This window comes from Crotalus tigris, unplaced genomic scaffold (genome assembly GCF_016545835.1).
Source record: "Crotalus tigris isolate CLP2741 ecotype Arizona unplaced genomic scaffold, ASM1654583v1 scf7180000018585.330925593:3314079, whole genome shotgun sequence".
NCBI lineage: Eukaryota > Metazoa > Chordata > Lepidosauria > Squamata > Viperidae > Crotalus > Crotalus tigris.
The window spans coordinates 810,123-823,371 of NW_024097088.1; the positions used below are offsets into that span (position 1 = coordinate 810,123).

Genomic DNA, 13,249 nt, shown 5'->3' on the forward strand with positions numbered 1-13,249 from the left:
GAAGAAGGAAGGAAGGAAGGAAGGAAGGAAGGAAGGAAGGAAGGAAGGAAGGAAGGAAGGAAGGAAAGAAAGAAGAAAGCAGGAAGGAAGGAAGGAAAGAAAGAAAGAAATAAGAAAGCAGGAAGGAAGGAAGGAAGGAAGGAAGGAAGGAAGGAAAGGAAGGAAGGAAGGAAGGAAGGAAGGAAGAAAGAAAGAAAGAAAGAAAGAAAGAAAGAAAGAAAGAAAGAAAGAAAGAAAGAAAGAAAGAAAGAAAGAAAAGGTAACACTTACTTCACTCATTTGAGGAATGGTAAGCTTTGGTAGTTTATTCTTAGAGCTGGATCCGGTGCTTTTCCCTTCCAGTAGACTTCCAAAGGATTGGTTTCCATAGACCCCTTCAGTTTCTATGGATGGTTTTAGTTCTGGGGAATCATTTGGGACCTGGTCCTGGCCATCCATGGGTCTAACGTATGCGGTGGGCTTCTGCTGGGTCATACTGCTTTTACAGTGGAGCCCAGGAGGAAAGTTCTGGTTGGAAAGATTGTTGGCAGCGGATAGCAAAGATGTAGAAGGAAGCGGGGACCCATGGCTCAGAAACTCAAGATCCACCGGAGACTTTGAGTGGGTGGTCTCTTTGTAGGAGTGCTCAGCCATTGTGGATTTGGAGTGATTGTGCCTCCTTGAATGTGAAGATGAAGGGGGGGTGTTGACTTCCTCCCCTCCTCCAGTTTTCTGGGGCTCGTTCTGGCAGGGGTAGAGGTCCTCATATCTGCCTTGGGGTGGCTCATGAGAAGAGCCATGTTTGGTCCGATTGGGCTGGCTACTGGCTTGGTTCGACTGGCCACCACCAGAGCTGTGGTTGCTACGGGACCAGTCCGTCCTGGATTTCCTGCTGCTCTGGTGGCCATTCAGCAAACTTGCATTGGATGACAGGGAAGCTGGGGGAGGCATAGCCGTCGAGGCGTTCCCACCCATCTGGTGGGATGTGACCATCCGGTTCCTTTGCTCAGGGAAAAAATTCAGCTCATTTTTGTCTACTGGGGTTTGTGGCACAGGATTCTTTGGGATGCCGACAAGGTGGCTCTGGTTTGAATGGTTGGTGAGCAGGTCCTTCATCTCATCGTAGTTCCCCAGTGTGTTCTGCACACGGTTGGCAAGAGCATCGCCTTTGCTGGTCTAAAAGATCAAAAGAAACCAGGGTTAAGAAAGGTGACCCATGAACAGAGATGAGACAAAGCAAGAAAGGAGAAGATCTGACTTTTCTCAGCCCATAAGCCAGGGGTCTCCAACCTTGACAACTTTAAGACTTCAACTCCTAGAATTCCCCAGTCAGCCACACTGGAAGTTGAAGTCCACAAGTCTTAAAGTTGCCAAGGTTGGAGACCCCTGGCCTAAATGCATTCTAAAAAGGACTCTGTTCCTTGGAATCTTTGCTTTCTCCTTAACTTCAGTGATGGGTGTTAAGAAACGTCTTCCAATTCCTCCAGGCCATTATTGGCATATTCTTAAGCCTTTATTTATCTGAAATATTTCTAAGTCAATGTAATGGACTGAAAATCTCTCCAGGGTGTCTTAAAAGAATAAAATCACATACAATCAATGACGTATCAAAACAATCAACATTCATAAAACCAAGAATCCCTGGTTTTATGAATTAACATCCTGCTCCAGTCACAAAAAGAGAGAGAGTTGCAACTAAAACCTGGAAATGACCATTTGTTAAAGATTATTCAAGGAATGGCTGATGTTTGCCATCACAGATGATAGACCGACTCCAGAAGGAAACCTGTCCAAAGGGTTGAGTCTACTTCAAAAGAGGTCCTTGTCCTGCCTATTAGCCAATGGCAGTGCCTTCAAAGCAGAAGTTACTTGAAAAGGATGCCTGTCAGTGATCTCAGTCTTAATGCCATGGAGATGGGTGGGAGGAATCCTCTTACATTTTTCTCCTGCTAGTAACATTAATAGTGACAATGCAACTGCAACAGTATGCATTGGTGGTGGTGGTGATGATGGTGGTGGCCAAGGAGCTGGACTAAGGCCTGAAGGGAAGGAGTAGCAGAACCTGGGAGTGGAGTTAAAATAGGAAATAGCCTAGAATCTCTACATAGTCACAAACAACTAGGTCTAATTTTCCTTTAATTCCGTGGGCCCTTATCTAACTCCTAGCAGATGCTACCCATTCGTTGAGAAGATTCCTGTGCATAGGCTTTTAGCAACAAGTCAGTTTAATTAGACCTTCATCCTTGGACCTGATCGACCTGACAAGGTCGAAGAGAAGTGAGTTCAAGTTTCTGTTTGATTATGGAAGCTGGGTGGATGACTTTGGGTAGACACTTTCTTCCACTTAAGTCATAACCAGGTTAAAATGGGGGAAACACCCTTGATTCTTTTGCCTCTATACAAAAAAAAGGGGGGGATAAAAATGCAGTAATAAATCAAACAGCTTCTTTCCCTCTCTATCACTATGGCTATGGGGATAGTGGGTCACCAGGAAGACGGCAATTTGACTGTTTGGGTATGGACTTGATGTTTAAAAATGGAGATGTCACTCCTTGAAAATAGTATTTTGGCCCCAATGTCAACCAGCCAATCATCCTGGCAGGTTCAAATGATCATCTACTCCCCAATGGGGAAGCGCTGCCTACCAGCTCACCGAGAACCTTTGAGTTATCAACTAAGAAGGAACAGACAATTGCTGGGAAATGATGCAGAGCGCTCATGCTTTCTTTTCTGTGAAAACAGTGGGGGGTCAAAGTAATTGCCAACCAACTTCTTCTTCCGCATTGTGATGAATAATAGTTTCAAGTGTCCTTTTTTTTGTTGTTCTGAGTTGCCCTGGACTACTAAGATTTGATTCTGGGTGCTTTTTGGGTCTGAGTCCAGCTTGGTTACTTAATAATTTCTTTCAAAATGAGCGTTCAGGAGAGCTTAAAAAAAAAACCATCAAAGAAAGATATAAATACAGTTGTCAGCTGTATTTGCAAAATTCAGTTGCCTTTATTTTCTGGAACCACACAGCATGTGTTTTTGCAAATCAATGATTCACAGTCACTTTCTGTAAAGCACAGCAATTATTAGGCAAATTCTGACTCATTTTTGGCATTATTGTGTTTTCATCCCCTGTGTACTTCTTACTCAATTTCCTAGGTTTTTATCTGCAGCTTCTCTCCCCCCCCTCCTTTTCTGAAAGGCCATTTAAAAGATGGGACATTTGTCTACAGATAATACCTGTGGCACATGGTTGCTGCTCAGATAAGCAAGAAAACTACATCTGAGCAATTGGCGGAACTGTGGCGGTAAAAAAAGATGACAATTTACCAGAAGAAACTCCACTTTTAAGAGATGGTGGAGGAAAAAAGGAAAGCAGTCTTCCAAAAACTATTTGATACATCATTCCTCAAAGGAATAGGTTCTTCCAGGTGCGATTGAAATATATCTTATGCATCTTTGTTGGGTTTTGTCAACAAGGGAAACAAGATAATTAAGCCTTAATCCAGCCATTCTTTGGCTATTGGGCATCAGAGGGAAGTTGGCTTCCTTAGAATACATCCCATTTCTACAGGACAACCATGGAGGAACAACTCCTAATATTTGGCAATTGACTCGGGAGACATTTGTCAAGGATGATGGGCATAGTGGGAAAGAGATGAAAGACAGAGCTATGTGTGTAGCAGCTGCATCTTCCAAGCATCAAAAAGCCATGATGGTGCAGTGGTTAGAATGCAGTATTGCAGGCTAATTCTGCTGACTCCCGACCGCCAGCAGTTCGATCCTGACCGGCTCAAGGTTGACTCAGCCTTCCAAGGTTGGTAAAATGAGGACCCAGATTGTTGGGGGCAAGATGCTGACTCTGTAAACCACCTAGAGGGGGGTGTAAAGCAGCGTGAGGTGGTATATAAGCCTCTGTACTATTGCTATCTTCTCTCGAGATGCTGGAGAATAATGTCTAGCTGTGGATCCTGTAGACTAATTCAACCACTTTTGGGCTTCTGGTGAGAATTCATGGAGAACTAGATGTCCCTGAAGGAGCTTTGTGATGGAGATCAGCAGCTGGACAGTAATCTCTGGCTGGCGCTATCTCTCCAGGTAAAGGAGAGATGGTGAGATCACTCATCTGCACTCTGGATAGCTGCTCCTCGTGAGTAGACTAGAGGAACGGAGGTTTCTGTACTCGGTTCATGAGTTGCATGAAAAAAAAGGTGTTGCTTTGCTTGGTCTCAGCTCTGATGTTTGTCAGGATGATTGGATGATCCTTTTGTTTGGAATTGTATATTGTTTGCACCACTATGTTTCTGTTGGAATATTAAGTTTTGGAAAGGAGAAGATGGGAGCAGATTGGACAAGGAAACATGATATCTGTATGTCTTTCTTTTTTTTAAAAAAAGAAATGTTTCCGTCACAAGGTTGTAATCAAGAAAATACACCCTGAAGCAAATGTTTAGAAACTTAATCAAATTAAGCAAAGAATCATACCGCATGAAAAAACAGTGTTTTGTTTGGTGCACATGGGTGGCTATATTTCTTTCTTTCTTTCTTTCTTTCTTTCTTTCTTTCTTTCTTTCTTTCTTTCTTTCTTTCTTTCTTTCTTTCTTTCCTTCCTTCCTTCCTTCCTTCCTTCCTTCCTTCCTTCTTTCTTGAACAGTTTAAGGAGGACATTTTGGGGGCCAAAAAGTGCATTCCATTTTACTCAAGAATCAAGTCTTTTTCGTGGGCCCACCTTCACCCACCCAACACACAATGGACAATGACCCAGCCCAGCTTTGACTCTCTCCCCCTCCTCACTTAACACAAGGAGATCTCATTGTGTCAAGGGAAGGGAGAAGTCGGAGGCCAAACACTTGCTCGCTTGTTCCTCTCCTCTCTAGCCAGCCTTGCAGAGATGCTGAGGCAGCACTTGTGCAAAGAGGCTGGACAGATGGCTGTGACTCAGAATTATTCTTCTCCAAAGAATTACCTTTGCAGGTTTTCAGTTGACGGGAATTTCTGAAAAGAGAAAGAAATGGGAAAGCGTCCAGTTTATCCTGGCAGAATCGCTGTCACAAGGACAAACAGGGCCATGTCTTTGACTGATGTAGAGCAAACTACATGAAAGTTTGGTTCATAAATAAATAAATAAAAAGAGATGACCATGTTAGTCAGCAGGGAAGAGAGACCCATTCTGAAGCAAGATCCTTATGGAAGTCAATCAAAATGCCACCAAGTAGATGGGGGCCAAGCAACATGTTCAACCTGGAGGCTTTCAAGAAGATATTGGACAACCATTTATCCAGAAGGGTATATGGTCTCCTGCCATGGGTGGGATAGATCTGTCTGTCTGTCTGTCTGTCTGTCTGTCTATCTGTCTATCTATCTATCTATCTATCTATCTATCTATCTATCTATCTATCTATCTATCATCTACCTACCTACCCATCCATCCATCCATCCACCCACCCACCCATTTATTTTTCACACTTCTTAACTGCCTTAATCTCCCTCAAAGAGGGTTGGGCTAGAAGACCTCCAATGTCCCTTCCAACTCTATTATTCTATGCTCTATTTAATAAAGTTCTGTTTGAGGTTTGCCCAATCCATACAGGTGTACCTAAATGAGCTGTAGTCATGGAACATGCTCAGATACAACACATTGCCAATCGTCTGCATTTTGATTGTGTAATGGTGAGGATGGTGTGAGACTCATGTGAGGATCAGACAAAAGTTACTTTTTTCAGTGCTGTTGTAACATCTAACGGTTGCTATACAAACAGTTTGTAAGTCAAGAACTACCTGTAATTTAGAAGTGTTTCTCAACTTTGGAAGCTTTCAGTTCTCAAAATTAACCAGAGTTGAAGTCCACACATCTCAAAGCTGCCGAGGTTGACAAACATTGATTTAGACAGAGGGCAGGATATTATTATCTAATGATGTATATGTGAACTTATACAGAAAACTGCAGAGACGGTCTTTGGAAGTCTTCCCGTTCTTCTCCACTCACATAGTCACAATGGGTGCCCAACATCACTGAAGACATCAAGTTGGAGAAAACCATCTCTCAGCATTGGCTAACATCCCACCTTGTGGGCTTCTTGCCTATTATTTGCAGAGGTATCTTCTCCTTGGGGCTGAGATACAATGAGCAGGAGAAGGAAGAAGTTGCTTTTCCTGCTCAATGAATGTCAAACTTTGCTTCCAGCATTGACTTACCTTGTATGGTTCTCCAAAGAGGTTAAAGCCAGATGCAAAGAGGTCCTCATCCTGCTGGACTTCTTGATTTCTCCGCTCCCATTCCTTCCTCTTAAGCGCGCTCCGATCTTGTTCATAGTGACTGCAATTTTTATTTTATTTTTTGGGAAAAAAAGAGAGAGATAAATGGTTAAGCATTTACTTAAAAATAAGAAAATGTCTGTCCACTCTTGAAACTTACTGGAAACTGTAAAAAAGAAAACAGACCGTGAAAGATTTTGAACATTTGAGAAATTTAAAGAGCAGTTTGATTCTAGAAGGCCTTAACACACATACACACACACAAACACACACAGACAAACCAAATAAGGAAGCAAAAATAATGACCCAATATTTTTCCAACTCAGATGCCCATCCTAGTGTCATTAGAATATTCCCAAATTATTTATTGAAGCCATTTGGAAGATCTGGAGACTGCACTGCAGCTGAACTCTCTTCTTGTGTCACTCAACACACCGAGCCAAATCCAACATGGTGGTCTAGAAGTTCGCTGACTCTCGAGCTGTTTATGCTGGCAACATTTCCCAGGTTATCCAAGGCTGAAATGCTCTACCAAACCTTTTATGCCTTCCTTTCCTTCTAAGGGAAGACACTGAAAAATCGGGTAGGGAGGAATGGCCACATCCCCATCCAAAACACACATCTATAAAGTTCCAAACTGAAACCCTACAACTTTCCATTAATAAAATTTGATCAAGGGAGGGAACAAAGCAGATTAGTTTGTGTTGTTTCTGAAATACTGGCCACGATCCTATCCAAAAAAATGCAATTCAGTGTTGAAAAAAAGGTAAGTTCTCTACTTAGGCTGGAAAAAAACAGACGTACAGATATAGGATAGGCAGTCCCTGGCTTAACAGTGGAGCCCGTGAGAGGGGTCTTGGTGTCCTGGTGGACAACCACTTAAATATGAGCCAGCAGTGTGTTACAGCTGCCAAAAATAATGATAGCGTGGTCCTGGGTTGCATTGACAGAGGGATAGCATCAAGGACACGAGACAAGGTAGTACCATTCTATATTGCATTGGTGAGATCACGTTTGCAAAACTGTGTCCAGTTCTGGTTGCCACGATACAAAACAGATGCTGAGGCCCTAGAAAGAGTGCAGAGAAGAGCAACAAAGATGATCAGAGGACTGGAGACTAAATTGTGGCTCTTCTCACTTGAGGGCATAACAGGAAGTAATGGGTAGGATATCCTCAGAGGGACATCCAATCTGGAACTAAGGAGGAATTTCCTTACAGTGAGAATGATTCATCAATAGAACAGCTTTCCTCCAGAAGTTGTGGTGCTCCATCATCAATCCAGAGAAGATCGGACAACCATTGGTCCAGGAATGGTATAAAGAATGGCCAAGGGATTGGACTAGATGACCTCCAGGGTCACTTCCAGTGACGCTATGATGCTAGGATTCCTGGATCATATATTATATTAATATGGTTGGTTTAAGGTTGGGTTCATGGTCTGGTTCAATAAAACATGGCTGAGCATGAGGTCTGAATCCAGTCACTTCTTTAGATCAGGGGTCTTCAAACTCGGCCCTTTCATGACTCATGGATTTCAACTCCCAGAATTCCTCAGCCAGGCACGCTGGCTGAGGAATTCTGGGAGTTGAAGTCCATGAGTCATAAAGGGCCGAGTTTGAAGACCCCTGCTTTAGATGGTCAAGCACCCTAAACCAACAGAAGGCAATGAAGATGGTCTATGAAATCAATATGGTATCTTTCCTAAAGCCATCATATTAGTGGAATTGGAGCTAAACGTACCTGTAACGGCAGGACTGGAGGCTGTATATAAATGAGTCACTTTAATAAGAGAAATTTATTTATCCAGAATATTTTAACAGTTTGGTTGTATTTTTTATTATATATATAATATATATATATATATTAAAAAGATCCTTTCTACTGCTACTGTTTCCATGTTTAATTAAATTCCACCACCCTAATGCAGCCTGACATAACTCATTACTAAAACATAATTATATAGTAAACAAGCAATATAGCATTTACTATTTCCTAGTAAGTTTTTTAAAAGGATTAATAAAAATGAAGCTCTGTAATTGCTCAAATCAATGTGGATAATTATAATCCGCCCTTTTAGGTAACGTAGAAATATACTAAATGTGATACAACGGCTGTAGCTGTAAATCAGTATTTTGAAAAAAAAAATGATTATGTCAACACGGGTCTGAGCATTTTTGTCTAGGAAAAGAAAAGAAACGGGTAACTTGATTTCAAAACTTTATCTTCCCTTTCTCCCTATCAAGTCAGGGTTTAGCTGAATTATCTTTGAAACTTCCAAGATTATTCACCATCTGCTTGCTTTCTGCAATCTCGTCTACTTGACCAAAGACGTTCTTGCAGAGAGAAAATAGATAGCTGGCCTCTGGGATTACCACCATGTGGGCATTTTGTAAGCAGTGGACGAGTTTAGGAGGAAACAGCAGAATGAGTTGAAGCATCTAACCACATGCCCAAGTCTTTGCTTTTCTCAAGTCCTGAGTTCCAGACCAAGGTGATTTTTTTTTTTTTTAAAGTTTGCATGGTTGACTCCTTTATCCAAGAGATTCTTGGTGGCTGTAAGAAGCCAAGGAAATCACCTCGAAGCCAATATTCATTGGCTCATTATGTAGACAATGAGGACAGAAGCATTGCTCACATCCTGAGTAGCTAAATGGTATTAAGAAGAGATTTAGGATGGCCCCCGCCAGCTCTCCGAGCTATAAGAGAGAAGGGAGACACAGATTTACATAGAACATAGAATCAGAAGGCTGGAACGGACCTAATCCAACCCTCTTCTCAAGGTAGGGGACCTTGTACTGCCTCTGTCAAATGACTGTCCAGTCTATATTTGAAAACCTCCAGTGATGGAGCATCACAACTCCACAAGGCAGGAGGCAACTTATTCCATTAATTAATTATTCTCACTGTCAGAAAATTTCTCCTTATTTCTAGGTTGAGTCACTTTTTAGCAAGCCTCCACACCTCTTACTTCTTGTCCTGCCTTCTGATGCTTTGGAGAATCAGCCCATCATCCCAGTTAGTACGTTCCCCCCCCCCAATCTTTTTCTTCCTTAGTTCCCTTAATCATTCATCAGACTATTTAGCCTCCAGACACCTGATTATCTTTGTTGCTCTTCTCTGCACTCTTTCTAGGACCTCAGCATCTTGTTTTGAATTGTGCTGACTTGCAAGATTAATAAAGTAGACTTCTTCACGTCTTCCTGAGAGCTACGGTTCCTGATGTGGCCTACCCAAAGGGCTGACACCAGTGAGAAGATTTTAGGAATTGGAACAACAATATAAATAACTGTATGAAATGGACCACAGCCTAAGCCAAAGAAAACAAAATAGCAGCCAAGAATAAAATACCTCCAAGTCATGATAAAGCACTTAAATTTCACTGACTTCCTGATCCCCGGCCCTGGGCAACCAGCCAGGTCTTAAAGCACTTTCCGGAAGACCAGCAGAGTTGGGGGCCAATCAAATGTCAAGTGGAAAACCTTTATATATATATATATTTCTTTCGGTACGCTCACACACACAAGCTCATATTCCCAGGGCCTTAGTTACTTTGCCATTGTTTGATACACCCAGGAGTTCAGGATGACCTAGGTCCAACAACAGCCTTGTAAAGTAGGCCAAGCAAAGACAGACCTTGATTTATGGCTGGCTTTAATTCACCTTCTAGATACAGCCACATGCAGGTAGCAAAGAACAATATATCTCCGCGTCTCTGCTGGGGATGAATTTAATTTCATTCCAGCCCTTCCTGGCCAAAGAAAATAACCATATCTCAACACCAGCCTTTTCAGCTCAGCAGGCCAATGTACTGAAGGATTCACACAGCGCGCTATAATGAGGAATAAGCCACGCAGCCATCGGGCTTTTGCAGCGTATAAAGTCACCGCTTTCTCACAGAAGCCGCAATTACTAATTTGAAGTGCTGTCTAATTAAAACCACAGCTATGTATTTAGCCTCTTGTTATGCCCCCTGCCGCTTTCTAATTACAGAGAACTCTTTATCTGCACAGCACAACTTTGCCGGATGCAGACAAGTTTGTATGCCAACCCGGGAGCCCCGCCCCCAAGAGCAGAGGGCACCCCAAAGTCATGTCCTTGAGGGTTCCTGGGAGGCACACCCGCCTTTCTTTCCACTGGGGAACAAAATATAGGAGAGAAAAATCACTAGGAAGGTTCAAAAGAACATTGGTTGGAGGAAGATTGTGTTGAATTACTCAGGTTGATTGTGGTGCCAAAGACCACTCAATTTAAATCAGCTACACCTAACTGGGCACCTTCCAGATCTGAGGGGACTTCAGCTTCTAGAATTCAAAAGGGCAACAACCTGGACCAAAGTTGATTCTGGTTTCAAAATCTCAACTAAATATTCTGATAACTAAACAATTTTTTCATGGGGAACCTGGCTGTTCTGATGCTTGTTTTGGGGGGAACCACTGACTTCTCTTTCTGAATGAGTTGCTCGGGTGAGCCTACACAATCACACTAGGCAGCAGGTTCATCTTTCGTTTGATGTGACAACATCATCTAATATCAGCTGTGAAAGCAACGGTTAATCAGATTGGACCTCAACCAACAGCAATCTAAGTTCAATGAAGAATAACTGTGTGTTTTTGCTAAGGAAGGCTGACAAAACATATAAAAGAAGGGACTTTTTCAGCATGGCAGAAATTTGTTGCACAAAATGGTACAGAGTCCATGGCTCTGGTTAGGGATGTTTGAATGTTCAGTTTTAAGTCTAGTTACAGCATTTGCACAAACTGTTATTCCAAAACAAGATGAACATCTCCCATGGGTGAATCAGAGTTTCAACCTCTTCTCTAAAGCACCTGAAGGCAAGACAAGAAGCAACAGATGGAAACCAATCAAGAAGAGAAGCAATCTAGAACTAAGGAGAATTTTCCTACAATTAGAACAATTAATCGGTGGAGCGACTTGCCTCCAGAAGTTTTGGGTGCTCCATCACTGGAGATTTTAAGGAAGAGATTGGACAACCCTTTGTCTGAAACGGTGTAGGATTTCCTGCCTGAGCAGGAGCTTGGACTAGAAGATCTCAAGGTCCTTTCCAACTCTGTCATTCTGAAGAGGATTGAAAGAATACCAACCAGCTCTTAAAAAATGGAGAACTCCTGACCCATTTCTTGTTCACATCTTAGATGCACGTCCCTGTTATGCTGCCTTAAATAGAATGTGCTATTGGAGAGACCCTCCTCAGAGTAATTGTGAGCCTCACACCAACATTCTAGACATCGCACCCTATAAGATAAACTCTCCCAGCTACTTTGATTTGTTCCTATGGTTTCTTTTAAGAATTGTCCTCTCGTGGATCTGTAGAACTTCAAAGACCATCACGGGGTGTACAGGATGTACTTAGAAGAATCCTATAAAAAGATATTTTGATACGGTGTCTGCTTTCAAAACAGGAATCTTACCCTTGTATAGTTCAAACAGACCCAGACCGGTGAAATGAGCATACCATGTTCTTTCCTAATGTTTTATTCAGCTCCAACAGTAGAAGCACCATAATGACTATTGAAAGCAAATTTTCTCTCTTTAAAGCTAGCCTTCAGAACAAAAAACAAAAACAAAAACAAAAAAAAAACCCTAACCGGGAAATGACTCTTTTATATTGCATTTAGTAGATATCACAGGGCTGGGGAAAAAAAAAATATTTCAAATTTCTCAATGGAAAAAGCCAAATCCTTTGCAGCCAGCTTGATGTTTTTTAAGGTCAAAAGCTTGGGCCACCTCTAGCAAACCAGAGGAAGAGAGAGAAAGATTTCACAAAGTTTCCTATGCCACCGACTCTAAGGCATTGGACACGTAGGTCTTTATCAGTCACGTTATTATTTTAAGAGTCCATTCTGTTACTCATTCATTCAGAGTGACACTGATAATTTAGCATGATTTTAGGGGCTTCCTCTGGGCCACCGTCGTTTTGTCTACCAGAAAGACAAAGACACAAATAAATATTAAATAGCTTCAGAAGTTATCGGAAAGCTTTTTCTCTAGGCACGTCACCCATACGTCTGATTTTATTTTATTTTTTCCCTTGTTCAGCTTTCCTAAATACCAATCACAGCAATGACTATACTCACTGGCTAAAAGTGGAATAAGACATGTGGTTTATGTCCCACAAAACTACCGGTTGGAATTATGCTCTGGGGCATCCTTTATTTTCACAAGACCAGAAATTTGCTTCAAAAGAAAACAAACTACAATTAAAAACTTTAAGGTTTTCTGCTCAAGTCTAAAATGGGTCCATCAAGTTCACTTCTCTTGCAAAGACTAACAGATTTATTATTTTGTAGGCTTTCCGAGAGTTGATTTGTCTCTGATCTGAGCCAGCTTAAAGCATGTCATTCTCCGGAAGGGAGAAACAAAAGACATTTTGGTCTCCAGAATTGATTTCAAATCTCTCTTCTTGGAAGTAAACCTAACATGATACATCAAACCACAATGTTCAACCCTTCCAGGTAGAAGAAGTCAGGTAGTGTGGTCAAATGCTTAAGATGAAGTCAAGCAGAGCAGTTGATTTCAGTCTATAAAGTTTGTGCCCCAATGCATTTTTTTTAGCTTTCGTGGTGCCAGCGAGTTCTTTTAAAAATAATAAGTGAGACATTTGTTAAGTGAATTTTGTCCCATCTTAACGTCCTTTCTTGCCACAGTTGTTAAGGGAATCACTGCAGTTGTTAAGTTCGTCACATGGCTGTTAAGTGAATCTGGCTTCCCCATCAACTGTCAGAAAGTGACAAAAGGGGATCACATGATCCTAGGACACTGCAACCGTCATAAATATGAACCAGCTGCCAGGCATCTGGGTTTTGATCACGTGACCATAGAGATGCTGCAATGGTCATAAATGTGAAAAACGGTCGTAAGTCAGTTTTTTCAGTGCCATTGTAACTTCAAACAGTCTCTAAACAAACTGTTGTAAGTCAAGGGCTAGCTGAGCATGCACAAAGATGAACACACGTACCTATCAGGGAACGGGTACCATGGGGTATGAAACCTGATTATCCATACTTC

At 41.9% G+C, this 13,249-nt stretch overlaps 1 protein-coding gene across 4 annotated transcripts in view; it reads right to left on the reverse strand.

Moving 5' to 3' along the window:
• AFF2 (AF4/FMR2 family member 2) overlaps positions 1-13,249 on the reverse strand; it is a 216,356-nt gene that overhangs the window by 144,707 nt on the left and 58,400 nt on the right. For all 4 annotated transcript variants that reach the window (XM_039354705.1, XM_039354706.1, XM_039354703.1 and 1 more), the window contains exons 2-3: positions 6,163-6,283; positions 271-1,155 (exon numbers count right to left, since the gene is read on the reverse strand). In XM_039354705.1, coding sequence (XP_039210639.1) covers positions 271-1,155; positions 6,163-6,283 — 1,006 coding nt within the window. The remainder of the gene's footprint in view (positions 1-270; positions 1,156-6,162; positions 6,284-13,249) is intronic.